The 27,959-nt window shown below is 38.9% G+C and overlaps 1 protein-coding gene and 2 pseudogenes across 3 annotated transcripts; 1 reads left to right on the top strand and 2 right to left on the bottom strand.

The window, feature by feature from the left end:
* Positions 1–506: 506 nt before the first annotated feature.
* On the bottom strand, positions 507–26,625 carry LOC129490800 (prorelaxin H2). Of its 3 annotated transcripts, none has more exons than XM_063609213.1 (2): positions 26,539–26,625; positions 507–1,038 (listed from the first exon to the last, which is right to left on the bottom strand). In XM_063609213.1, the coding sequence occupies exon 2, from the start codon at positions 992–994 to the stop codon at positions 692–694; it is 303 nt and encodes a 100-aa protein (XP_063465283.1). In that variant the 5' UTR covers positions 995–1,038; positions 26,539–26,625; the 3' UTR covers positions 507–691. The 3 variants fall into 3 exon arrangements, with proteins under 3 accessions (XP_063465283.1, XP_063465282.1, XP_063465284.1); XM_063609212.1 differs by lacking the exon at positions 26,539–26,625 and adding an exon at positions 4,959–5,169; XM_063609214.1 differs by lacking the exon at positions 26,539–26,625 and adding an exon at positions 4,546–4,700.
* LOC129490427 (non-histone chromosomal protein HMG-17-like) lies at positions 11,976–12,429 on the top strand (annotated as a pseudogene).
* LOC129490426 (prorelaxin-like) overlaps positions 26,548–27,959 on the bottom strand; it is a 19,515-nt pseudogene continuing 18,103 nt past the window's right edge.

Raw genomic sequence — 27,959 nt, 5'->3', positions numbered from 1 at the left:
CTGTAATATATGATATAGACTTGTTTGTTCTGTTCAAATTATGTCTATTCCTTTTTCTCCTTAAAAAATAATTTACTTTTAAGTTTCTTAGACACTAGAACTGAGAACAGAACCCTAGCTTGAAAAGTACTTGAGTTCCCTTCAGACTATACTAGAAAAAAAAAGAAATTAAAAAGGGAAAAAAAGTGCTTGAGTTTATATGGCCTCAACTAAATTAAATTGGTTTAGTGTCCAATCCGATTATTTGCAATGAGTATTTCAATATGACAGAAGAACGTTTTGTAATCTATTAGGAAAGTTCAAGTTTTATGGCTTTATGTATATCCAATCTAAGAGTTAATATCAATAAACACATTTTGGTCCATTTCATGTATCTGGTGTTAGGTACTGTATTGTTACTATGTATGGTTAAAGTGGTAGAGGTTTTATTGTAATTTTAAGTTAACAGCATTAAAAACAATAACACAACATAATCATACTGTTAATAAAAAGGCAAAAAGAATTTTCAGCATAAAAAGTGTCATTTAATCATACAAAGAACATTTTCTTACACACCAAATAAAAAAATCTAAACATCAACAAAGGTTTCTTAGATATTCTAAGAATTGGTGGGACCTGACAGAAGCATCAGTGAAACTGTCATCAAGACTATGTGTGAATATTAGATGAGATGGGCACAATTAGCTTCATCTCAGCAAAAGGTAGCAAGGGATCTTTTGGTACAACCAACATGGCAACATTTGTTAGACAATGCACTGTAGAGTTGTCTCTTTTTTCGAGAATGAGTATCCAAGCCTAAGTATTTTAGTTCTGAAGGACTGCTGTCTGCGGCTTCACTTTGTCTATTGCGAATAATTTTCTTAAATTCTTCAAAGCTAAGATTGGAATCTTTTAATACAGGTACATGTTGTTGTAGCTGTGGTAATGCTGGCTGCATCTCAGACTGGGTTAACTTCAGCTCCTTTGGCAAATTAGCAACAAATTCTGACATCATATTTATGGTTTCTGTATCTTTGTTGATGAAGGATGGCACAATTTCTGTTAAATTTAAAAAAAAAGGTGTATGTGAGGGTATATTCATGTCAAAGAGCACTCAGAAAAACTGTGAATGTTTGCACAGACAAAAAAGAAAGCATTGCCTCAATCTAAGTTAAACGTTGAAACAAAATAAGTAAGCATCCTAATATCTAAACACTTAGCTTTCTTACAGTTGGACACCTTAAAGTACCATAATTTTACCAAGGCTCTGCTTTACCCCATTGGTGCTCACTCATCTCTCTTCATGATCCCCTCAGTGCTTTTATCATAGTACTTTTGACTCTCCCTGACATTACTCTGTCATCTTTCTGAAGTCATATAAGTTATTGAAAACAGTTTGGCCACAGATAGTGGTCATTTTCTTGGATTCTTTTTACTTAAGTCATTTTCTTCCATTGCTAAGCTGTGATTTATGATATTATCAGTTGTGATAGTAACCCTTGAAAAAGATATTACTTTAAGCTATTGAATGTTTCATGGTGGGAAGTTACTCCTGGAGGATAAAGTTAAAGAGGCAGAATTTCCAACACCTGTGATCTAATCAGCAGGAGAAAGAAGTCTCTGATGTTCCTCAACCATCTATTTAACAATTCGTCTTCACCAGAGTATTTACTCCAAATCAATAGTATTTTATATGAAAGAGAGAAGTGGGTTAAAAGAACACTAACCAAAAATCACTGATTTAAGAAGAGATTCATATCTGCTGTGGAGTATGTGTACTAATATTTTCTGTTTGAGGTTTGTTCCAAAGCTGCAGATCATGCACTATGCAAGATCTGTGTTTCCCCTAGGAAGGGAGCCTGTTCTTACACAACAACCCAGGCTGGCCAAATGTGAAGGCTGGGACTTGGGCTGGGAACCTGCTGGACACCCAGCTGACAATTCCCTCCATCTTTGTACCCATTCAGCTCAGATGAACATTCATTACCTGTTTCCATGTCTCTGGCACTGCCAGTTAAAAGATATAAATTTATTTAAATGTTTCTTGCACTCAAAAAGCTTACAGTGAGTTAAACCCTCTCCTAACCTTAGCTGTCCTAATTATACAACTGAATAGTTTTATTTCACAAAGAAATTAGAAACACTGATGATGTTTAAATTATAGTGTAAACCCAGATCAGGTCTTGCTGCTCTTCTTCCTGGACAGCAAAACTATCCAATACCAAGGCATTACTCTTGAAATAAGGAAAAGAAAGAGAAGAGGGGAGTAAATCTAAGTGCGGAAGGCAGACACCTGGTTAACCACTGATGCCTGCTGATCAGAGGAAACCACGACCCTTCACCTAGACAGCGGTAGTTCTGGGGCTGATCATTTCCTGAGTTTTGTGGCAAGAGACTCAGTTGTTCTCCTTTTAGCCAACAACAAAATTCAACAGTTGGAGTTTGACAGAGGAATAAAAAAAAACAACTGTAGTATTTCATCTTTCCTCCCAACACTCCCCCTCATTCATGTTCTAAACTGGAAATGACAGATGAGAATTTATATCGTTTTTGGTTAAATGAGAGGTTTTGGCACTTCCCCTCAGTAAGACATCCTAAGTTTAATTCGATTTCATCATAAGAACCTCTCTGATCCAACCTAAACTTTCTGTAGTTGGAGCCTTATTAAATGCTGAAAGAAGCTGATGGTAATTTTTTACATACTTAAAGCCAGTTAAATGAGTCAGCCAAAACAGTTATAGTTTGTATTAAGTTTATTCATAGGCTGTGTATTTTGTACTTTTACTAAAATTATATTTTTTAAACCTGTTTTGAAATATTTCATAATCCATAACACCTTTAGCTATGGAACCTAGGCTCAAAGAAAATATTCTGTCTGAATTCATACAAACACCCTTATTCACTGTATTTTGGATGTAAATCTCACTAAAATAGGCCTCTTCTGGTTTAAAGCGTATCTTATTTTTAAAAGGGATGCAGTGAATATTATTTTGGCACATATTGTAGGATGAAATGGATGGCTAACAACGTAATAATGTGAAAGCAAACAGCAACTACCTAACAGTAGAAGTCTGAAAACTCATATTAATCACAAATTACTGACATGTACTTCCAAAATGATTCCTACCTAGTAATGGTAAACATTTGTCTTAATCTCCACCTGCAGGCAATATTTCCTTTGGTTACTTTCAGTTAAATTATACTGCACAGCAATAAAGAAAATTCTTTAAAAATACTTTGTAATCTCATGTCTCTTCAAAGGAAACAAAAATGTAGCCATATCTATATACAAATGTGCTCAATGAACTATTTTCAGCAACAATTTAGAAATAAACTAAATATCCACCAAACAATCCTTAAGTATATGTGGCAGATTTATGACAAAAAATAGTACACAGGAATTTTAAATTGTGTTTTGGGATAATAACAATGTGAGAAACTGCTAAAAGTAAAATGGTGAGTGAAAATGCAAAAGATACACATGTACCTATCCAAATGTTAACATTTCTTTCCACTGACTTGTTTAACATAATTGCATTTTCTCATAAAATTCATATATACTTTTCAAAGTCTCTAATATCTATGAGTGCTTCTCATTTTTCACCCTGCATTAATGTACATTTGTCTTTAATATGAGCATTGCTACTTTTATAGTCAGAAAAAGTGGAATAATAAAGCAATTCTGGTCTTCTCTACTTTGAACCAGTAAATTTCTAGACTTTGCGGTACTTTTGTACTAATGTTACACAAAAGTCATGTAAAAACTGCCATTAAATAAATCAAACTCTAACAAACAATGTAGAAAAGTAAATAACTTTAGAAGCATACTTTAAATCTCATAAAAGAGAAGTAAATGTATTTCTGTTAGAGTCATTTATATATAGTATATGCACATAGCCTATAAAATTTAGTTGTGATTTATCATAAATTACATGTCATATTAATACAAAACACTTAGTATTTGCAAACTGCTGTTACTTTCTCTGAATTTAATATGATCCATTACACTTCTTAGACTAGTCTATACCTCTGTGAGTTTCCACTGCTACTTTATAAATACAAAAACATTTTTAAAGCCATTTCAGATTGAGCTTACTCAACTCTAAGATCTTGCTTTTAAGGCAAACCCACTGCAGCTTCCAAATGCTTGAAAGCATCAGTAGGGTCTTCAGCTATGATGGTCTGAAGGACCTGCTTCCCTTCTCTCTGGTCCTCTTGAGTTTCTCCTATAGGCATTCAAGCCTTTCCTTTCTCTTCCAACCCCTGTCTCACAAATGAACTTCAATACCCAGATCAAAGAAGTGGGGGGCCAGACTCTTTCCTTTGAGATTTTTTTGTTGTTTGTTTTAAAGAATGTTTCCCATGGCAAAGGCCACAGCCCAACTTTTGGACTAGGAGAGTCATTAAGTGTAAGGCCCTTCCTGTCTTCTCATTACGGGACCCTCACAGACACCTCAGAGTGTTGCCCCGTCCTACAGGCGCGCAAACAGGCTTGATAACCAGAGCACCGCCTCAGTGTTTGTCCCCTTTCCTCTCTATCCGAGATGCCCTGTCCAGGTGACCCACCAGCACGCCCGCTGTCTGGCCGCCTGGCTTTCCTGTGGGGTGCAGGAGTGCGCCCGGCCTCCTGCGGGTCTCCGGGCAGCGTCACCTCCTCTGAGGCTTCCCCTTCCTTTCCACCCCGTCGCTCTGGCTGCCTTGCGGAAAGGGCACCGAGGAACTCTCGGGTGAAGCAGCTTCCTATTCTCAGTGCTTTCCCTCCGTCCGGTGAGATTCCCAGTGAGACTTTGAATAAGATCACCTGGCAAAGGAAAAGCCCAAACTTTGGGGACCAGCCACAGCGGAGTAGGAGCTGAGCGCTGGCAGCCAATGAGATCTCGAGTGGGACGTGCAGGCCGCCGTTCCAATTGGACGGCCGCCCCAGAGTAACCAATGGGAAGTGCGGGAAGGCCGGGGGCGGGGCGGGGGCGAGCTCTCACCTGCCACTGGTCTAGGTTTCAGAGAAGCATCTTCCTGGCTCAGAGACCTTTTGCCCAAGGTGCTCATGCCGCAAATGGCAATCTGCGCGCGAACTAATTCACGGCCGCATAATTTAATAACGTCGTCCATCCATGAGTCCGCGACTGCTCTAGAAAATTGGTTCAATAGTAAACAGACTCCTAGCAGGTGGAACAAAAACAGGCGAGGCATCCTGGGCCTGGTCTCTCCTGGAGGTCTCGGTGTTATAGCCTTTCAGGACTGCAGCTGCTGTGGCCTACAGACCTGGGCCTGTGTGCCTGTCCCGGGCTTTAGGCTGCTTTCCCTACCTGGCTCAGCCAGTCTTTTGTATCCCTTGGGCTATCACTCAGCAATTAAGGCAAGGTTGCCAGCTCCACCCCTTTCCCACACTCCTCCACAGAATTTTCCCCCTCAGCTCTTGGTCTCCCTCTCCGCCTTTCCTTCATTTGCCCATCCCTCTGTCCTTGGCCCTTTTACAGTTGTTCTTCTCTTTCATTACCCTCAAACAATTTCGTATACTTAGGTAAAGTTATTTTAGATATGAAGCCTTTCCTTTTACACACACACAAATAAATTTGAGATGGCCCATATTCTTACAACCCAGTTTTCTAGAGTGAACATTTGCCAAAAAACCCTTCTAACCTAAATGAGGTTATAGATTATCTTATAAATTGGGTTAATTAGTATAGTGTTGGGTTTATCAATCCATAAAAATATAAAAATATAATGGATGAATAAATAAACTGTTGATGAGAGGGAAAACTGATGACTTTTAATCTGAATCCAGGTAAAAACATTAAAATCCCCACTAACATCATTTTAGGCTTGAGCAGTAATGTCTTTAATTTACAAAACAATTTCTCCATTGGACTTTCCTTCCACTCTTGGGGATAAATTTGATTGTAACTAGTTATCTGAACATTTTAATTTAAAATTCTAATCTACATCTCTAGAGACAGGAGAACACACCACACACACACACACACACACAGAGAGAGAGAAGAAAAAAAAGTAGTGGAAATCCCACAATCCCACAAAGAATATTTTGGTAACAAATTATGGCACAAAGATATGTTTGCTTGTTTACTGTATTTTGTGTTTGCTGCACCTGGTAAGAGGTGATTTTTTTTTTTTTTACCACCATCTAATTTAACGTTCTAAAGATCCACATAGTTCTAGATAATATGGTTAGTAGACAACCCTTCTACCTGTAAATTTTTAGTACAAGTAGGTTCATTTTTTAAAATAACTTACTTGCTTGTGTTCATAATACACTTGGATTAGTTCAGCTCCACCAGAAAAACTGGAGACATGCAGGAAGTTAGGGTAGCTTTGAAATAAAATAATAACAATCTCTTAGTTACAAACATAACTATGGAATCAAATAATTCTAATTTCTAGATTGCTGGTGATGTCAATAGGCCCACTTAGCATTGCTCAAATGCCAAGCAATGTGTAATTCTTCAAAAAATACCTGACCAAGCCTATGAGGTGGTCAGATGCAATGAATGCTTTTAAATGAGTTTTCATTAAAACACGCAGTTTGAGAGAGGCCTCTCAAAACTGAGGTTTGAAAACATTTTTGTGGGTTGACAGTCCTTGGAAAAATAATCCATGTGCAACGCTGTACTCCAAAGTAATTGGTCGTTAAAAATGTAAATTTCCAGGGATTTCTTTTTTTCATGTTGTTTTTTGTTTGTTTGTTTTTTTTACAGAGTTTGGCTCTTGTTGCCAGGCTGGAGTGCAATGGTGTAATCTCGGCTCACTGCAACCTCCACCTCCCAGGTTCAAGCAATTCTCCTGCCTCAGCCTCCCAAGTAGCTGGGATTACAGGTGTGCACCACCACAACCACACCTGGCTAATTTTTGTATTTTTAGTAGAGACTGGGTTTCACCATGTTGGACAGGCTGGTCTCGAACTCCTGACCTCAGGTGATCCACCCACCTTGGCCTCCCAAAGTGTCCAGGGATATTTTGATTTTTTATGTTGCCTACATGGTTTTATAGAGTCCTTAAAACTGTCCAGTACAATGGCCACTTTCCCATTTTACAGAAAGAAGAAACAGATTGAGAGTTGTCATGCACTTATTCAGGGTAATTTTGGCCAGCACATATGCCAGATGTGGGCTTACCCTACTACTAAGGATCACAGGCAAATGCAAGATTCACAGCCTTTACAGGCACAACTAAAAGGCATTTCATGTCCTTTAAATAAAAAGGAAATATTTTTAAGGAGAAACAATAAATATGTCCATGCATACAGCTGTCAATTGCTGGTGTTTGGGTTCCAACCCATGTCTATTGGATTCCAGCGCCCCCTTTCCTTCATTTCCCTGTATCCTAGACCCAGTTCCAGTTGTAGTTCATCTAAATAGTGAAGGTTAATATGTACAGAGTAATGTCTTTGAATGTAGGACAGCAGGAACACTCGAGGCTGTAAGTGCTAGACATGGTTTCCCAGTGTCTCTTACAAGTAGCAGTGTCTATGTGACACAGTTCTGTCTAATACAACCTAAGCACAAGTGTGGAGGTTTCTGGGAAAGCCTTTACTTCCTGATTCTAGCCCTAAGCCTTATTTCTCCTTTCTTTCCTTCCTAAAGCAGACATAGAAGGGAGGTGAAGTAGCCCTCTTGGGAACATGAGGAATGGAGCATAAAGAGGAAGGTCTATATGCTTAGACACAGCTGCCTGGGAGGTTGGGAGTAGCCTGCTGGCAACATTGAGGGGCTAAATGGAGTTGGATGCTTTTTCTCACAGGCTCTCATAAGTAACTTTTTAAGGTTTTTCTGTTATTTACTCTATCCAGAGATAGATAGATCATAGACAGATAGATAGATAGATAGATAGATAGATAGATAGATAGATAGATACATACATACATACATACATACATACATACATACATAGATAATGTGTGTGTGTGTGTATATATATATATGCAAAATATATTTTTATTAAGAAATAAACTTACAGTCATCAGTTTCCTATGAGAGTTTTAGGCATACTTTAGTAGCACTTGAATTAGATATTCTAAGGATTGAAGTGATTATTTAAGTGTTTATACTAGATGGTTTACCACAAGAAATCTTTGTACCACTGAAAGAGAAGTCATGTATTAAAAAGCAGTGAATACAGATTCTGGGTCCAGAAGCCCTGCCTCCACGGATTTTGTGGAGGACAGGATGAGGGACGTGGGTCAGGATGGGCTCTGCTGAGCTGCTTTCTGCATCTGGGGGTGCATCTTTGTCTTGTCCAAGTTGTAAGATTCCTGGGCATTGCCCTCGTCCTTCTGCATTGGAATCTCCATTTCATAGAGCACTCCTTTCAGCTTTGTCCCAGATGACATGTGGCCTCTGAGCTTCTACAGCCCCATATTGAATTCCTATGCTTGTGGCCTTCTACCTGCACCATCTTCCAGCGCCAACTTTGTCTATAGGGCTTGGCCAACAGTTGTAAGAGCAACTTATTTTTTAAATATATAAAACCCTGCTCTTTTATATTTTACCACCAATCTCTTTTTCTAGCTTTGTATTTTCTACCAAATTCTTATTGTTTTCCATGATCTGTCAGCAACAGGCAACTCATACCTGATCCCAGTGACAGTCGGTGCTACACTGGATCTGTTTTTTTTCTAATTATTATTTCACTGAGATTTGGAGAATAAGAAGAGGTAAACACTTTTATTCAAGCCTCCAGTGCTAACTCTCCCCAGGTGCCTTTGGAACTCCTCCAGATATTTATGCTTTCCTTTCAGGTTATCATGCTGCTTTATCCAGAAAAATCAAACAAGAAATGAAGGGCCATCGTGATCTTCAAAAAGTCTTCTTCTCAGCAAAATGCTGGAAATACCTTGGTTAAGAGATTAGGAAAGATAGATAACTTCATTAGTTTTTTTCCTCACTTCTTACTCCTACTCAAGTAGTAGCATATGTACTGAAAGAAAGTTCAGAAAGAATCATCTCTGGCCAGATCTGGTGGTCCCAGTAATCATCACCCAGGCCTCAGAGAAATTGAAAAACAAAAACAAAACAATAAGATGTCACTGTTTGCCTTTATTGTGGTTTGTGGTTTTACTGTTGTGCTGGGTACTGGCTCTCACGTGTGATCTGCAGCCTCTGACCATACAATCCAGCCATTGCCACGTCACATATGGAACATCACAAGGGACCCCAGAGCCCGGCTCTTCCATCTAAATTTAGGTTAAAATCAATGTCAAGGCATCAAGGGTTGATCTGTGCTGTAAGACCTAAAATTAATCCCAACATTTTGTGCTTCCCTGACATCTGGTAAAACTGGGATGGCCTCACATGGCCTGACCACAAGTTTCCTCCCTCACTCTGCTCCTGCAAACAACCCTCCACATCAAGACAGCCAGCCACAGTTCCTGCTTATTCCTGAATAGCAAGTTTCAGCTCTCTGCCAGCCCTGGAATTATTCAAAGAAGGCAGTCACATCCTTTCGTGGTAACCAGGGGTCACCTCAACCTTTTGATACTGCAAAGCCTGCCTCACATGGCCCCTCTTATTCAGTCTGTTCCCAACTGCAACCCCCACGTGGCCCTGCATGGCATTTAGTGTCCTTATCCTCCATCCTGTAAGTGTATGTAATTAATACATTTCTGTCAGTCTCATTAGGCCAGTATCATTTGTCATATGTTTAGCCATGTGCATAATCCTAAGGCAGGAATCCCTCCCACTCCAACAGGGTGAATAGGAAGTGATTAAAACAACCAACTACTACAACATAGCTCCTCTTCTTCTTTGTTCCTAGAGGGACAGAGGAGTCAGTTCAGACTGTATATAATGTCTTCTATGGTTCTCAGGATCTCTTTGCTACCTCTTCCCACATCCCTTCTCACTCTCTGCTCAGTGTTGATAGAAAATTAGTCTCTCTAATGCAGAAATCGTGATCCCTTTGTAACCCCTTCAGCTATTTCCCATTACCCCAGCATGTAGTCTAAACTTCACAGCTGGCTTCTACAAGGTTCTTTAAGATCCCCTCTTCCTGTCTTCTCTCCAGCAGCATTTTCCTTTCCCTCTTCCACAATCCAGTCCTCAGTCCAGTCACTCCCTGACAGTTCCCTACATTCCATGCTCTGGACCATCGGCCTTTCCCTGTCCCTCCTCCGCCTCTCTTTCTTTGCTTATTTTCTTTTCAAAAGCAGGTCAAGCATCAACTACACGGTGGATCTTTTGCTAACCATCTCTTCCACACTCAGCACCGCCCATCCCAGCTCCTCTACAGTCTGTTCCTTTTGTCACAGCACTCACAACTCCTTACTTGTAGGTCTTTCCTACTAGACTGTGAGCTCTTTGGGGGCAGTGGCAAGCACACAGTGGCTGCTCAACACATCTTGGTTGAAGGAAATTTATAGATCTCATAATGAGGTGTGCGCAGCTTCGCTAGGGGTTGTGGGTGGAGGCATGGGAGCACCTAGTAGGCCCTGGCTACAGCGTACAAAATGAACTGAGTCCCCAGATTACTAGAACTAGGGAAAGGAAGAGCCCCTGTAATTAAAGATCCTGTGACACACAGTGAGGAGATCCAGGCTGCCATAAGAGCACCAATCTTAGGGTGAGTCATATCTTTGAGGAGGGGAGGTGGAGTAGTTGTGATGGGTAAAAGAGGAATCCACAGGATTGTGGATGGGAGAGCAGGGTGCAGGAAGCAGGAGGAACATCTGTATTGGACTAAGGTCTAACGAAGCAGGGTTTTAGAGAGGGCTTGGGGTTATCCCAGGGCAATCATGCCTAATTCCTCCCTCCACCAATTTTTTGCACCCTATTTAGTTCTGGTCTTTAGGTGGAGAAGGTTAGGTGCTTTAGCTCTTGCATTCTTTCCACTCTAGAAAGAGAACAAAACCAGGAGATTCTTGTGTGTGAAGCTGTGTTTGTGTGTAGAACTTTTTGTTTTCAGCAATTTCATACCCTTCCTCCCTGTACCTCTCCCCTACACCCCTGCCCAAACTGCCAAGTTTCAAAGGATTTCGGATCTATACTTATTTCCTAAGAAAAAGCTAACATTCCAATGAATTCCCATTCCTATCATTTAGAGTCTCTTCCTCGCTAGGGTGACAGATCTTTCAGATCCCCCAGTGGTGCATGGCTCCCACTTCCAATAGTGCATAGCTTTAATCGAATCTTTAATATTATTATCTTTTCTCTCCTTTCTTAACGTACGTTATAACTCTTTTTGAACTATTTTTAGAGGTTGCCCAAGAATTTGCAATATACATTTACAATTAATCCAAGCCCACTTTCAAATAACACTATCTTAATTCACTGGAGTACAAGTGTTTTATAATAAAAAGTAATTCTAATTCCTCCCTTCCATCTCTTGTATCATTGCTGTCATTTATTTCACTTAAACAGAAACATACACTAAGATATATATAAGCATACATAATCTAATACATTGTTTCAACTATTATTTTGAACAAAGTATTCTATCAATTAAGAATAAGAAAAATAAAAATTTTTGTTTTACCTTCACTTATTCCTTCTCTGATATGCTTCCTTTCTTGATTTAGATCTGAGTGTTTGCTCTGGAAAGCCCTACTTGCAGAAACAAATATGGTTCTAGCAAGAGCTAGATCTCAGTCCAAGAGTTCACCATGAGCTCATCTGGCTGGAGAAAAAATGCACTCTAGGATGATAGGCCATCACCTGACTCAAATAACTGCTTCTTGACATACCCTAACTTGCAACAAAGTGAAATCTCTAAGGTTAGGAAAAACTGAAGATTGGGCCAACAACAGGAGTAACTGAAGGCCAAAACCAAGATATTTTGAAGAATTTATTTCACATGTACAAGATGAGAGTGGGGGGCGAGATATGTGTATGTGTGCATGTATATGTGTGCATGAGCAGGCATGTGATGGGAGGAAGGATATAAACCTCACTGGAACTAATGTAGCTGATAGGGAAAACAGCCGGCATTCTAACTGGACACATTCTTAATACAAGAATACAATTTTTAAGTGTGTCACCACCGCCAGCATGCCCAAGAAAAAGGCTGAAGGGGATGTTAAAGGAAATAAAGTCGTGATGAAGGATGAATCACAGAGAAGATCATGAGGTTATCTGCTAAACCTGCTCCTCCAAAGCCAGAGCTCAAGCCTAAAAAGGCCCATGCAAAGACAGGAGAGAAGATACCCATAGGGAAAAAGGGAAAAGCTGATGCTGGCAAGGAGGGGAATAACCCTGCAGAAAACGGAGATGCCAAAACAGACCAGGCACAGAAAGCTGAAGGTGCTGGAGATGCCAAGTGAAGTGTGTGCATTTTTGATAACTGTGTACTTCTGGTGACTGTAGAGTTTGAAATACGATTTTTTTTATCAAGTTTTATAAAAATGCAGAATTTTGTTTTACTTTTTTTTTTTAAGTTATGTTGTTAGCACACATAACACTTCATTGTTGTTTTGGGGGGAAGGGGCATATGTCACTAATAGAATGTCTCTGAAGCTGGATTGATGTGGGGAAACACCTTTCCCTTCTAGTTTTGAGGGACTTCCTCTTGGCTCCCAGAAGGAGGGATTCCCTGATTTTGACACAAATGACCACCTTGTCACAAAGCCTTGTGGTATGGAAAAACAAATTCGTTTTATGTCCTCTTCTCCCTTTCCGTCTTTCAGCGTAGACTTAACTTCCTTAAGCCTAGACATCTGTTGGGACCTGACTCCCAATCATTGGTTACAAGTGTGTGAAGCAATCTGGACTTTCCAGTGATGCCACTGAGATGGCACCTGTCAAAAGAGAAGTGGTTCAATTTCCAGATTGTGGATCTTCAGATAAATTCTGCCATTTTCTTTTCACTTCCAGAAAGTCAGGGTCGGCTTGTGAAAAGTTGTTAAACAGTATGCTAAATGTGAAATGTCAACCCTCACTCCAAACTTTCCCTGTTCAGAGCATAAGATGAATACTTCATTGGGTTTTATAGTGGCTTTCTGATTTTTGGTAGTCCATTGAAGAAGGGAGTATAAAAGTTATTGTATACTGTTAATGATTGTCTGCCCATGTCCTGCCTGAAATACCATGATTATTTATGGAAAGTATCTTTAATAAAGCTGGATACAGTTTGCTTGGGAAAAAAAAAAGAATTGCTTGTGCTGCATCCCATAAGTTTTGGTATGTTGCTTCTATTTTCATTTGTCTAAAAACATTTTTAATTTCCTTTTTATTTTCTTCTTTGACCCATTGTTTAGGAAGAGGTTGTCTAATTTCTATATATTTTTGAATGTTCTGCAATTCCTTCTCCAAATTAACAATTTGATTTCTAGTTTCATGACATTGTGGTATCAAAAAATACTTGATATGATTTCAATTTTCTTAAATTTGTTAAGACTTGTTTTCTGACCTAACGCATGATCTAGCGTGAAAAATGCTGTGTGTGTGCATGAAAAGAATGTGTATTCTGCTGCCGTTGAATGGAATGCTCTGTATATGTCTGTTAGGTTCATTTGACCCAAAGTGTAGTTCAAGTCCAAGTTTCCTTATTTTCTATCTAGATGATTTTTGTGTTGCTGAAAGTGAGATTCTGAAATCTTCTGCTATTATTATATTGCAATCTATCTCTTCTGATCTATTAATATTTGTGTTATGAATATATAGATTCTCTGATGTTGAACGCATATGTATTTACATTATATCTTCTTCATGAATTGACCTTTTTATTTCATTATATAATGACCTTCTTTATCTCATTTTAGTTTTTGACAATGTCTATTTTATCTGATTTAAGCATAGCTACCACCGATTTCTTTTGGTTTCCCTTTGCAGGAAGTATCTTTTTACAACCTTTCCCTTTCAATCTATGTGTATCCTTAAAGGAGAAGCAAGTCTCTTGCAGAGAGCATAGAGTTGGGTCTTGTTTTTTAATCCATTCAGCGACTCTATGTCTTTTAAAAACTTTTTATTTTATTTAATCAACAAATAATAATTACATATATATTTATTGGGTACAATGTGACAATTTGATACATGCATACATTGTGAAATGATCAAATCAGGTTCATTAATATATTCATCACCTAATATATTTATCGTTTATTTTTGTTGAGAGCATTTGAAATCCACTATTTTATGACATCAGTAAGATAACCTAACTAGAAGCTCCCAATACTCACCACCACCCTCCCAAAGATAGCCAAAACAATAAGTAAGCAACTACATTTAGATGAAAATAACTAAAGGAGGATGTTAGAATACATTAAAGGTGTACTAGAAACATTGTAGTGTGCAGAAACCCAGGATGGCCACATAGACAACAGAATGAAACACCTCACCTCCACCACCCTATCCCCACATCAGGATCAGTTGGAACAGGAGGAAATTCTCCTTGCAGGGAAAAGGTAAGGAGGGGACCACAGCAGCCCCCATCACCACCTTAGGCAGCTACAGACCTCACCTCTGGTGACCCCCGCAGTTCTCAAAGGCACTAAGCCCAGCTGAGGGAACTCCCTAGAATCCACACAGCTACACTCCCCACAGAGGAGGAGACAATATTCACCACTATGGCCCACGTGGCTACTGCATTTGAAATTAGAAACACTGTTGGAATGTGTCCTGTTCTGGGGGTAGGTAGCCACAGTACACTTCCATCCCTCCAGCTTTGTTGCTGTTGAACTGCCTCCACATTGTTGCGCACCATCCACAAGCTGAGCTGCTGCTACATCCTATTTCTTGGGGCCAAGCTGCAATGGAGATGCTCCACCCACCCCTCCAAGTTGCTTTTGGCCCTGCCCTGTTAAGGCTTGAGCTGAAATGGCACTCAGCCTCCTAAAGAATTCGTTCCTTGGCTGCTCAGAGCAGTCACGCACCCCCATTCCTGAATGGAAGCAGCACCTTGCCTCCAAGAAATCAGTGTCATGGCCAAGTGAAACCAGTTGCACATCTCAGGGATGAGATGACATGGTATTTTACATCTTAGCTAAACAGAGTACTGACTGAGCTGAGTCACCTTACCCTACAGGTTGAATAATTGTAGTACCCTGCTTTCCTGGAACTGGACTAGCCCATTAGAGTATGAGCTGCTGAGATACTCCCATCTCCAAGGAATGGAATCATTGCTGCACTGCTCCCTTCCTTCCAGGGCCCAAGTGACATCTGCCCTCTGCTATTCCAGGGTCCTTGCTGCTGTCACACCTGGCTTCACAGAATCTGGGATACTGCCATGTCCCACTATCCCCAAGTCCAGAATCCCCACTATGCATTCCCTCATGTCCTGGGGCCTAAGTTGCAATGGTGCCCTATTGGCTCTGTTTCCCAAATTGCAGCTGTACCCTCTTTCTGGGTCCTAACCTTTAGCTGGGCCAATGCTATGCCATGCCTTCCAGAGTCAAAGTCTTTCCCTACTAAAGGCACTCTCTAAAGTTTGGAAGAAGTGCTGTTCCACCAGATGCACAGACATCAATTCGAGGACATAAGAAATATTAAAAAGCAAGAAACACGACACCAATAAAATACAAGGTGCCAGTAACTGACCCCAAGGAAAAGGAAGTTTATGAGTTGCCTGAAAAGGAATTAAAAATAATAATCTTAAGGAAACTCAGATAGATCTGAGAGAATACAGATAGACAATTCAGCAAAATCAGGAAAGCAATTAATCATCTTAATGAGAAATTCAATAAAGAAGAAAACAGAAATCTTGGAGCTCAAGAACTGAGTGAAGAAAATAAAAAATATAATAGAAAGCTTCAACAGCAGACTAGATCAAGCACAAGGAAGAAATTCTGCACTTGAAGATAGGTCTTATGAAATTACCCAATGAGAAGGAAAAAAAAAAAAACAAAAAGTGTGAAGACAGCCAATGGGACATATGGGACATCATTAAGCAAACAAACTTTTGCATTATGGGAGCTCTACAGGGAGAAGAGACAAATGTGCAGAAAGCTTATATAATGAAATAATTGCTGAAAACTTCCCAAGTTTTGGAAGGGATATGAACATCCAGATCCAAGAAGCTCCAAAGTTCCTAAACAGATTGATCTCAAATAGGTCCTCTCCAAGTTGCATTACAACTAAACTGTCAAAAGCCGAAGACAAAGAGAATTTCAAAAGCATCAAGAGAACAGCATCAAATCATATATGAGAGGATTCCCATTAGACTATCAGCAAATTTCTCAGCAGAAAACTTGCAGGTCAGGACAGATGAGATGATACATTCAAAGTGCTGAAAGAAAAGAATTTTCAGGTGAGAACACTATACTCAACAAAGCTATCCTTTAGAGATGAAGGAGAAATAAAATCTTCCCCAGACAAACAAAAGAAGTTGAAGAAATTCATTACCACTATAGCTGCCTTACAAGAAATCCTTAAGAGAGTCTTCAAGTGAAAATAAAAGGACACTAGTGACTAATATGAAGATATAAGAAAGTATCAAATTCACTGGTAAAGGTAAATACATAGTCAAATCCAAAATACTCTAATATTATTATGGTTCTCTGTAAGTCATGTATATCTTTAGTATGAAGGTTAAAAGTCAAAAGAGTCAAAAATAATAACTATAATAAGTTGTTAAGAAACATAATTTTTGAGTACATATTTGTACATCTGTATTAATTACTTATCATTGACATATATATGTATATATGTGCAAATAACATCTTTAGTACTTTCTTCTTTTTTATTATTACTTTTTTTATTGTTTTCATTTCAGTGATTTCTTTTTTTTTAATTACACTTTAAGTTCTGGGATACATGTGCAGAACGTACAGGTTTGTTACATAGGTATACACATGCCATGGTGGTTTGCTGCACCATCAACCCGATATCTACATTAGGTATTTCTTCAAATGCTATCCTCCCACTAGCCCCTCACCCCCTGCAAGGCCCTGGTGTGTGATGTTCCCATCCCTGTGTCCATGTGTTCTCATTGTTCAATTCCCACTTATGAGTGAGAACATGTGGTGTTTGGTTTTCTGTTCCTGTGTTAGTTTGCCGAGAACGATGGTTTACAGCTTCATCCATATCCCTGCAAAGGACATGAGCTTATCCTTTTTTATGGCTGCATAGTATTCCATGGTGTATATGTGCCACATTTTCTTTATCCAGTCTATCACGGATGGGCATTTGGGTTGGTTCCAAGTCTTTGCTATTGTGAATAGTGCTGCGGTAAACACACATGTGCATGTGTCCTTATAGCAACATGATTTATAATCCTTTGGGTATATACCCAGTAATAGGATTCCTGGGTCAAATGGTATTTCTGGTTCTAGATCCTTGAGGAGTCACCACACTGTCTTCCACAATGGCTGAACTAATTTAGAAATACATAATTTAAAAATATGTAAATTGTGAAATCAAAAATATAAATGAGGAAGTTTAAAGTCTAGAGTTGTTGTATGGGATTGAAATTAAGTTGCTATCAACATAAAAGAGTCTTATAACTATAAGATGTTTTACGTAAGCCTCACAGTAACCAGAAAACAAAAGATAATAGCAGATACACAACTGATAAAGAGAAAGGAATCAAAACAGCACCACAGGAAATCATAAAATCACAAAGATAAACAACAAACAAAGGATCTATAAAACAACCAGAAAACAATTAACCAAATGGCAATAGTAAGTCCTTACCTATCAATTATTACTTTGAATGTAAATGGATTAAATTCTCCAATCAAAATACGTAAAGTGGCTGAATGGATAAAAAACCAAGATCCAACTATGTGCAGCTTACACAAAACACACTTTATCTTTAAGAACACACATAACCCAGGAGGCTGAAACAGGAGAATTGCTTGAACCCAGGAGGCAAAGGCTGCAATGAGCTGAGATTTCATCATTGCACTCCAGCCTGGGCAACAGAGTGAGACTCTGTCTTAAAAAATAAAAAATAAAAAAAATAGCTGGGCTACACTGAGAAAGAAGAGCTCTGAGGGAGAACTGGCCCTACTACATATTACACCCTATTTTAAAGCCTATATAAGTAAAGCAGTTGGTATTAGTACAAGAAAAAAAGTGCACACACATTGTAATCAGTCAAAAGATGGTATTAAATTGAAAGAAAACATTTGACGCAAATATTACAAATACAAACAATAGTTCTAACATACAAAGACCTTTTTAAAATTGAGAGGGAAAAGACCAAAATTCTAGAGAAAAATGGGTAAAAGACACCAATTAGGCAACTTGCAAAAGACATAAATTGGTCTATGAACATGTCAAAAATGCTCAGTTGTATTTATAATAAGAGAAATGCAAACTAAAACCACACTAAGATACCATTTCTTACTCATTAGAATAGCAAAAATTTTCAACTTAATACACTGTTGACAAAGTGTAGGAGAGACACTCATATATGCCAGTGGGCTGGTGGGAATGCAAAATCATACGACCCTTTTGGAGGAGAATTTCATAGTATTTAACAAAACTATATGTGTGTGTGTGTGTGTGCGTGTGTGTGTGTGTGTGTGTGTGTGTGTGTATACACACAGTTAGAAATAGTAGAGACAGGGTTTCACCATGTTGGCCAGGCTGGTCTCAAACTTCTGACCTCAGGTGATCCGCCTGCCTCGGCCTCCCAAAGTACTGGGATTACAGGCATGAGCCACCGCACCCAGCCAAAATTTCTGGATTTTAAAAACTATTTGCAACATTATAATAAGATGACTTCACCCTGCCATTTTTATTTTCTCCCTCAGTGAGTGAAGTCAGGATGAACAACATCCCTTTTTTGTTCCTCCTGTCATATACAAAATAACAAGAAATAGCTGTTTGGAAAAATGAACATCTCATAATAATATGAAATACATTTAAAAGCCTTCTATTTCCTACACCTCTTGTTGGTTTTTTTCTATGGTTACTGTGAAATATGTGGATTTTTAAAAATAGCTCTAGCAGTTAAATGATGCTGTAAAACCCCAATATGGTAAGTGTAAATAATTCTAACAGTAATTTCTTGTTACTATACCTCTCAAAGAAGTTTATTCTATAATTTAGTAAGGTCTCTCAACATTAGTCATTTTACTCAGCAACAAATATGGACCTTCTCAAAGAGAATCACAGAACAAGAGAGATAACAATCTTAATTTTTTTCTTACCTGTTGGTAAGAAAATGAGCTGTGCTGCTCATTTTCAATCTTTTGGATTCAGAAATTCTCTTACTAGTTTGTAGTTTTTGCTGAGGTTTCTATTTTTTTAAAATAAGCTGGGAACAGGATCAGCTAACTCAAGGAATGAAGTAATTTCTTTCTAACAATACTTAACCATTTGCTGATTTAAAGTCGAGCTACTATTTTTTCTGGGTTGATTCCAAAGAGAATAGATTTCTGTTTTAAAGATTTTTAAGATTGGCAATAAGAAAAAGGCCAACCAAATACAAATCTGTGCCCTCATGGAAATGAACACTGAAAACTATACCCAGATGTTTGACGATCTGGGAAGAAAAGCCTCTTACCTTATAGTAAGATACATTCTCCTTCGATTGGTGAGTCTCTAGAAATGACCATCTCCCTAGCCCAGCGTTCTATCTAGTGTTGCTATTTTATCATTAACACCAAGTTTCATACACATCCCTTTCCTAAGGAACTATAAACACGTTCGCTACAAGTAACCTTTGGGAAGTGAAAGTTTCAAAGGCAAAATGATCTAGATTTTTTGATGTTGTGGCTAAGATTTCTTTAATTCCTGGGAAGCAAAAACAGGAAGCCTACATGACTTCCTGATGAACTGAGGGTGAGCAGGGAAGGCAGAGGAGGCAGACATATTTACTGGTTTCTCACATAGCCATTGAGAAAAGAACAAGACGAATGGCTCGGGTGCAGGGAAATGAAGAACGAGGGAGAAAACATGAACTGAATGGAACTTCCCATGAGAATTTTTTATGAGAAGTTATTTTTTAATGTAACTTTTCGTTTAGGAAAAAGTTCAAATCTCAGATGCTATAAACAAAATTCACCATTCTCTAGTGGTAGTTAAGTTCATGCACAAATACATTAAGCTGACAAACTTTTACTAGGGTTTGGGTAAAGTTACTGATATATGCCATACATATATGAAACTATAAAATGAATCTTCTCTATGGGATCATTAGTCAGAGGCATGATGTTAGTTTATTTACAATAATTGGCAAGCAAGCAACTTACTGAATTACTGGTATTTCAATTCTGGACTTCAATTCAGAAGCCACTGAAATCCTGGACAGTAGTTCTGACCATCTCTCTGTGTAAATAACTTTGCAGAATTACGGAGCAAGACTAAGAATAACATTCTTTATGAAGTCAGAACATATGGATTCATGTAGTAGAAAATAATAGAAGAGCAGCTGAAAGAAGCACCTTTAAAGATGTTCTTAAACTTAATTTTTTTATTTGATCAGATACCATTAAGAAATGCATTAAGGTTCATCCTCTAAGATAACACTTTTTTTTTTTTAAGACACAGTATCACTCTGTCACCCAGACAAGAGTGAAGTGGCACCATCTCGGTTAACTGCAACCTCTGCCTCCCGGATTCAAGCCATTCACCTGCCTCAGCCTCCCAAGTAGTAAGGATTACAGGCGCCTGCCACCACATCCGGCTAATTTTTGTAGTTTTAGTAGAGATGGGGTTTCACTGTGTGGGCCAGTCTGGTCTAAAACTCCTGACATCAGCTGATCCACCCTCCTCGGCCTCCCAGTGAGCTGGGATTACAGGTGTGAGCCACCACACCCGGCAAACCTAACTCTTTTAATTAAATTTTACAGTTCTGAAAGAATCTCTCCAGTGAATTTTGGACACTAACAAGGACAAAACACAATGATTTATTTTTTAAATTTTTGACACAGGGTGTCACTCTGTCACCTAGGCTGGAGTGCAGTGTCACGATCTCGGCTCACTGCAACCTCCACCTCTCAGGTTCAAGTGATTCTCCTGCCTCAGCCTCCCAAGTAGCTGGAATGACAGGTGTGTACCACCATACGCGTCTACTTTTTGTATTTTTAGTAGAGATGGAGTTTCACCATGTGGGCCAGGCTGGTCTCGAACTCCTGACCTCAGGGGATCCGCCCACCTCAGCCTCCCAAAGTGCTAGGATTATAGGCATGAGCCACCATGCTCAGCCACACCAAAATAATTTAAATGAAATATTTTCACATATGAAAAGTTATTTTTAGTATTGCATTTAAAGACTCTTTATATCCAGAGGGCATTTAAAAATACTAAATAGAGACTTTTTGAAGAAGCACACAAACCTTGCAGAAAGATAGTTCTGTCTTCTAGCTAGTCTGTGCTGGAAGACTGGGTAGAAATGATGCATTTTATCATTATCATCTGAATGTGACAGATGGAAGCCAGCTATGGATAAATCTACAACTCCAACAAAGACTGGAATAATTTATCTCATCAAAATTAGGCAGCACTTCATTTTCAGTGAGTTGAAGAATCAACATGATTCTCATCTTAAAATTATAGACCTCAATGTGATTCATACTTCGCAGTAACAATAAAGGCAAACATAAGACTATTCTTCTACTAAAGCAGAATTTTTGAAAATCACAGTTTTAACCAAAAGTTTAAATTCCAATCTTACTTTCTCATATGAGTAAATTTTGATACTGGAAGCAAATATTTTAGTGGTAAGTATGAATGTGAAAGCTACAAAACAAAATTGTGGGCTTCCTACTAGTGGCAACAGATTGAACCAACCTATTAGAAAATGAGCTCATGGACTTTCTTCCAGGTAAGATCAAAGAAGTTAGCGTGCTTACTACCTCATCTTGCACATGGCTTTCCCCTCATTTTATTCACGTTTTTATTCAAATACTTATTTCCCAAAGACAGCTCTTCCCTGACTCTCCATCCATCCTTAGCTTTCATCATAGCACTTAGCTCGATTTACACTTTGTATTTCTTTAGATATTGTCTGTCATTTTTACTAAATGTAGGCTGTATGCGAGCAGTGACTGAGCTCAGTTCTGTGTCCCGATCACCTTAGATAAGTGTTAATCAAATATTTGTTGAAAAGAGGAATGAAATAAGGCAGGAAGGAAGGAGGGATGGAGGGAAGGAGAGAAAGAAGGGATGGAGGGTGGGGGGAAGAAATGGAGAAAAGAAGGAAGAAAAGGGAGGGAAGAGGGGAGAGAGGGAAGAAGGAAGGAAGCAAGTAAGCAAGCAATGGTCAATGGCTTAAGGTATCTGCCTAAACACATGCACTGTGGCTCAGGAAAAAGGAGAAAGCAAGAACACTGCAAGCAGCTGTCCCAGGTGCTGCCCTCAGGTCACTGAACTTACAGATCATAAAGATACAGGGGGCACTGGCTGCCCTTGGTGTCAGCTGTGCTCAGTACACTCGAGTTTGAGAGCTTGTTCCTCTTCTCTATCTCTAGCTTTGAGGCAGCCCTGAGAACACTGTCTCCTCCTTATTTCTTTTTATTTCAAAACTAGAACAAGAAGGTATAGAATTTTAAGGAGTACATAGCTGAGATCTGTGCAAATATGAACGTTGTAGCTTGGTGCCCAAATCCGAATGGTTGGGTACAGCAAAGCCTGAACCACACTGAGGACTAGAGCAGGTAGATTAGGATATCAGCGGATGGACAGCAAAACAGGAGCAGACAATGAATAAGGTCCCTTCCAAGTGGGAGCTTCTCTTTGTGACTCTGGGAAAGCTGATAGGGCAGCAGCTGCACTTACCACTCAGCAACCCCCAAAGGAGAAACATCAGGGGTGGGTTACCCTCCAGCAGTCCTTTGCTGCTCAGATTTAGGAAGGTGAGAAACCTGCTGCCCAGTCATAGGACTGCAGCATGCCAGGGACCCTCCAGAAGCAATATGTTTTTAATCACAGATGAAAAGTATTTAATAGTTACTGAACTACGTAAAAACAATGACAAACGATCCAAGGAGAGAAGTTAATTCTGTTAAGCCAACCAAGTGATACAAGGTTTTGCCTGGAGGAAGGAAAACAGAGAAGCAAGCTGTGATCTTCCCTTTCTGTAGCAAGTGCTTTGAATCTCCTTGGAGAAGGAAGTCCACAGAGAACAATTTGATTTCTAAATGAGTAATAATTAGATGCTCTAAGTTTTCAATTTGATAAAGCTGCAAACATCCTGGCATTTCTTCTCCACCGTACCCCAAACCACAATAGAATATGGGGGTATAAAGCCTTTGGGATCCTCTCACTGGAGAAGTCCATATCTGAGATACCTCATTTTACATCATAAAGCTTTGAGGAAATTATATCATGTTTAAAGACTTTTTGAAAGAAAGCGCCACATGATGTTACAATATTGGGTAGCATTTTACCACCAAGTAGTGATGGGGTCAGAACAAGTCATCCCAAAATATGCCACTTGGATGTATTATTTTGAGCTAAAAGAAACTGAGAACCAGTCAATGCAGAAAAAGCACTTTGCCTCCCCATCTGCTTAAAGTATAATTTCCCATTGGTAAAGGACATTTTTTATTAGTAAATGTATCTATCTTTGCCAAAAAGAGAGTTACTCATAGATAACTTTTTCTCACCGGAGAGACTTTTACCTGCATAGCAAGGTAACCTTTATTCACCACACATTTCCTCCTCCCGCCTTCCCACAATTCATCTCTACCACTCCCCAGTACCCCCAAATCCTTATTCCTATTCCTTACTCTAGCTTAAGATAGTATCTGTCTCAATCATCTGGCTGCTTCCTGGAGTCTTATATTTTGGTGGGACTCCTGTGCATATGTGAGTAATTAAATGTTTTTTCTCCTTTTAATCTGTCTAATGTCAATTTAATTCATAGACCAGCCAAAAAACCTCGAAGAGTACACAGAAGCAATTTTCCCTCTCCTACAGTAGTTTTTCTCCTAATAAAATATATGAAGAAAACAAATTCCTTGTCATCATCATTATTTCACCTTATATCACTTCTGTCTGAAGGTTACTTGTTCTGCCCTTTTATATGCTCAATAGGCAGATTTTTTCCCCTCTTCTTTAGAATTGTGCATTTTTGGGGTTTCCAGTCCTTGCAACTGACAGTTCTTGAATATGAAAGCTCTAATTGCTATACGTATTAAAGGTAAATGAATTAATTTTCAGAGCTTTTAAAATATCTAATCTAATAGAATTTCCCTTACTTGTGAGTATACTAATGTCTTTAAATACGCAAATGTTTAAATACTAAATATATAAGCAAAATATGGAATTAAAATACGCAGGCCAGGCACGGTGGCTCATGCCGGTAGCCCCAGCAGTTTGGGAGGCCGAGGTGGGTGGATTCACTTGAGGTCAGGAGTTCAAGGCCAACCTGGCCAACATGGCTAAACTGCATGTCTACTAAAAATACCAAAAGTTATCCAGGTGTGTTGATAGGTGCCTGTAGTCCCGGCTACTCAGGAGGCTGAGGAAGGAGAATCACTTGAACCCAAAGGCAGAGGTTGCAGTGAGCCAAGATCACACCACTGCACTCCAGTCTGGGCAACAGAGTAAACTCTGTCTCAAAATAAATAAATAAATAAAATATATAATTCCAATCAGCTCTTAAGGAGGTGGTAGTAATTTTTATTGTTATATGTGCCAAAGAAATCACTAATATTTGTGGGTAGATTAGCAGTTACTAATGTTAAGTGCAGGGTCTACAGCTGAAGTTCTCCTTGTGTTTTTTACTTGTTTATGTACATTAAAAAGAAAACATGCAATCACAGATTTTCCAAGAGAGGAAAATTATGCATAATCCCCACTCAATATAACTTCTAATACTCTGAGATCTTCATATTCAAAATTCCCTCAAAACAAATGTGGCTTCAAATTTTGGGGTGCATAACTGAAAATAATTATTTTACATTATAATTTGACATTTAAGTCATGTAAAATGATTTAAAAACCAGACCAAGTGTAAAATAAATTCCAATTCCAATGGCATAATCCTGTTACCATAATGAAATAAATCCCTAACCTGATGGTCCCTGTGTTTCTAATTTGTCTTTGGTAAATATACTTGAACTGAACCTAACCGGGAGTTTAACATCATAATCCTACCAAACAGATTCAAATATAACACAAAATTTGTGTTTACTGAACATCATCCAAATATTTCTTCTTCTAAGAAAAGCACTGAGTAAAATAATTTGAACCACCAGAACATATAAATATTATGAAAGTACTCAACCTTGTCTTTTCACCTTTATATCCTCCTTGAATAGTACAGAGGCTGGCATATTGTTATTGTTTAATAAGCATTGAATAAGTAAACCAGGATTATTCTCTTTGGGGTTCTATCCTTAACGTAAACAAATGTGAAGACACAAATAAAAAACTCAACATATTCAACCACACTGCTATTCAGCCATATGATGTAATTCTAACATATTTTTTCCAGAAACATTCTGAGGCGTTGCTTTGCAAATTCACGTCTAAGTGTAAGGATAAGTGTAGGAGAAGTGGGGTGTTGGGAAACTCTACTCTCAAAAACCCCAGAAACCAAGTTACATAAGATCTTAAGATAGTTGGCTTAAAACTAATAATATAACATTTTTAAAATTTTATTTTTTAAGGAAAAATAACTGCTATTGCTGGCCTTTATTATTACTATTATTATGCAGGGACAGGTGGCTGATAGGTGAATTTAAGGCTGTCATTTTTAAGTATACAAGCTTAGTGTTCCATTACCCAGTCTACACAAGACACGGGACTATAAGCTTAAGTCACAGAAACTATTGGAAGTCCATCAAAGACATAAAGAAATAAGAAAGGCAACAATAATTTTAAAAATAAGACGGGCTAGGAAAAAAACATAGATTATGCTTTTCTGGAAAACTGCGTTAATTTGTTCACATTAAAACTTTGTCTAATACTATTTTGTGTTGCATGGCACTCAGAAACAGGTAAATACACAATAGAACAAACAAGAAAGCTTAATAAAGCAATAGAGAGAATTTGTAATTAAGATTGTTAACCTCTAGCACAGTTCTATGGCCTGTAAAACAGAGAAAGATTAGAAATGACTACAATACACCAAATAAGCTTCACAGATGAACAGGAAGACTTTGTCTCAAAAAAATATTTTTTAAGCAGAGCCTTTCATCTAAAAACAATATATGCTACTTATAAATAAAATAAACCAGCATTATTCACTTTGGTTAGATGTAAATTTGTTAATCGTTATATGAGGAAAATGGGTATTCACAAGCCAATATCATCTTAATTTATGTTCTAGGTGAAAACAAGGGTTGTAGTTCTGTAACTTCTTTAAGGTTGCAATATCTATATCTGAAAGGTGACATCAATTTTTTTTTTAATTTTTCCTTCCCAAAGGCAGTATCAAGTGAACATCAATTCTACTGTGAAAGCAGCTTCTCTATTGTAAAATCCATGTAACACACTGGAAAGTTCTTTTCTCTTTAGTCAACAGACACTTGCCTCATTTCAAGTGTGGATTTTTTTAAATTACCACAGTTATAGTGAAGTCTGACCCAAAAATTTAATTTGTAACTATGGCATGTATTAAAGCAGTTTGGGAGCATCACATTCAATCTAAAATTGCTAGAAACCTTGTTACAGTTTAATAAACAATTATTTTAAAACGTACCTTTTTAGTGTTCCTTATAAATGCAGGTTTCTGTTAAATTTTTTAAAATTGTTTATAACAAAAACACAAACATACCATTATTTTGTTTGAGTAGTGTCAACGGTAACCTCAAGGGATGAAAAGGCACCCAGGGGCTGACAGTAGCAGGAAACCATGAACTCTTTTAGGCTAGAAGGGGAAGAAGGAAACAGTATTAACCAGATCCAGTGACAGGTGGAGCCATTGAAGTGGTAGTGCCTAAAAGGATTTGTGGCTTAGGAACCCACTGCCATAGCCAGACCACATACCTAAACTCACTGTCTCCCTACCCTCAAGACTCCTGCTGGTATCCACACTGGCTGATCTCCATCAGAAGCCAGAGTGAGGGAGCCTGGGAAATGCAGTGTGGAGGGTCAGACTCAGAGCATAGGGCAGTGATGGACAAGGAAGAGCAGGGCGTGATGGACAAGGAAGAGCAGGGTATGGAGGAGCCAGGTGGGGACAGTGGGGGAGGGCATCAAACAGAGAATGCCCAGGTCTCCACCTGATTTATGTCAAATAGTGATCTGAGTCAGCAGGACAGACTATTTTCAGCGTTCTTGTTTAAATCAGTTTCAAAATTTTTATAAAGCCCTTAAAGTTTTATAAAGTGTAAAAGGAGGACAGGAAAGTTAAGTCCTTAATGTTTTCTAAACTTAGGAAGAAATGATGGTTAGCACAAATCAGAATTAGTTGTAAAGTAAATACTAAGTATTGAAATAGAAGGCAAATGACAAGAAAAAATTGAAAACAGAAATGAGGAAGGGGCATTAAAAATATAAAATAAAAAACCGGTTGCTTCCAAATGGCCCAATGGGAACAGCTCTGGTCTGCAGCTCCCAGTGAGACTGATGCAGAAAACAGGTGATTTCTGCATTTCCAACTGAGGTACCTGGTTCATTTCACTGGAACTGGTTGAACAGTGGCTGCAGCCCACAGAGGGCAAGCTGAAGCAGGGTGAGGTGTCACCTCACCCGGAAAGTGCAAGGTTGGGGAGGATTTCCCTTTCGTAGCCAAGGGAAGCCATAACAGACCGTAGCTGGAGAAATGGTACACTCATGACCAAATATTGCACTTTTCCAACAGTCTTAGCAACCGCAGACCAGGAGATACCCTCCCTTGCCTGGCTAGGCGGGTCCCATGCTCATGGAGCCTTGCCCACTACCAGCGCAGCAGTCTGAGATCGACCAGCTACACTGCAGCTTGATGGGGGGAGGGGCATCCACCATTGCTGAGGCTTGAGTAGCTCACAGTGTAAACAAAGAGGCTAGGAAGCACAAACTGGGTGGAGCCCACCGCAGCTCAACAAGCCCCGCCAGCCTCTGTAGACTCCACCTCTAGGGGCAGGGCATAGTAGAAGAAAAGGCAGCAGACAACTTCTGCAGACTTAAACGTCCCTGTCTGACAGCTCTAAAGAGAGCAGTGGTTCTCTCAGCACGGCATTCGAGCTTCGAGAATGGACAGACTGCCTCCTCAAG

The sequence above is a fragment of the Symphalangus syndactylus genome, chromosome 9 (genome assembly GCF_028878055.3).
Source record: "Symphalangus syndactylus isolate Jambi chromosome 9, NHGRI_mSymSyn1-v2.1_pri, whole genome shotgun sequence".
Taxonomy (NCBI): domain Eukaryota; kingdom Metazoa; phylum Chordata; class Mammalia; order Primates; family Hylobatidae; genus Symphalangus; species Symphalangus syndactylus.
Note: the sequence above shows the minus strand (reverse complement) of the source record. Positions and strands in the feature narration are given on the sequence as shown.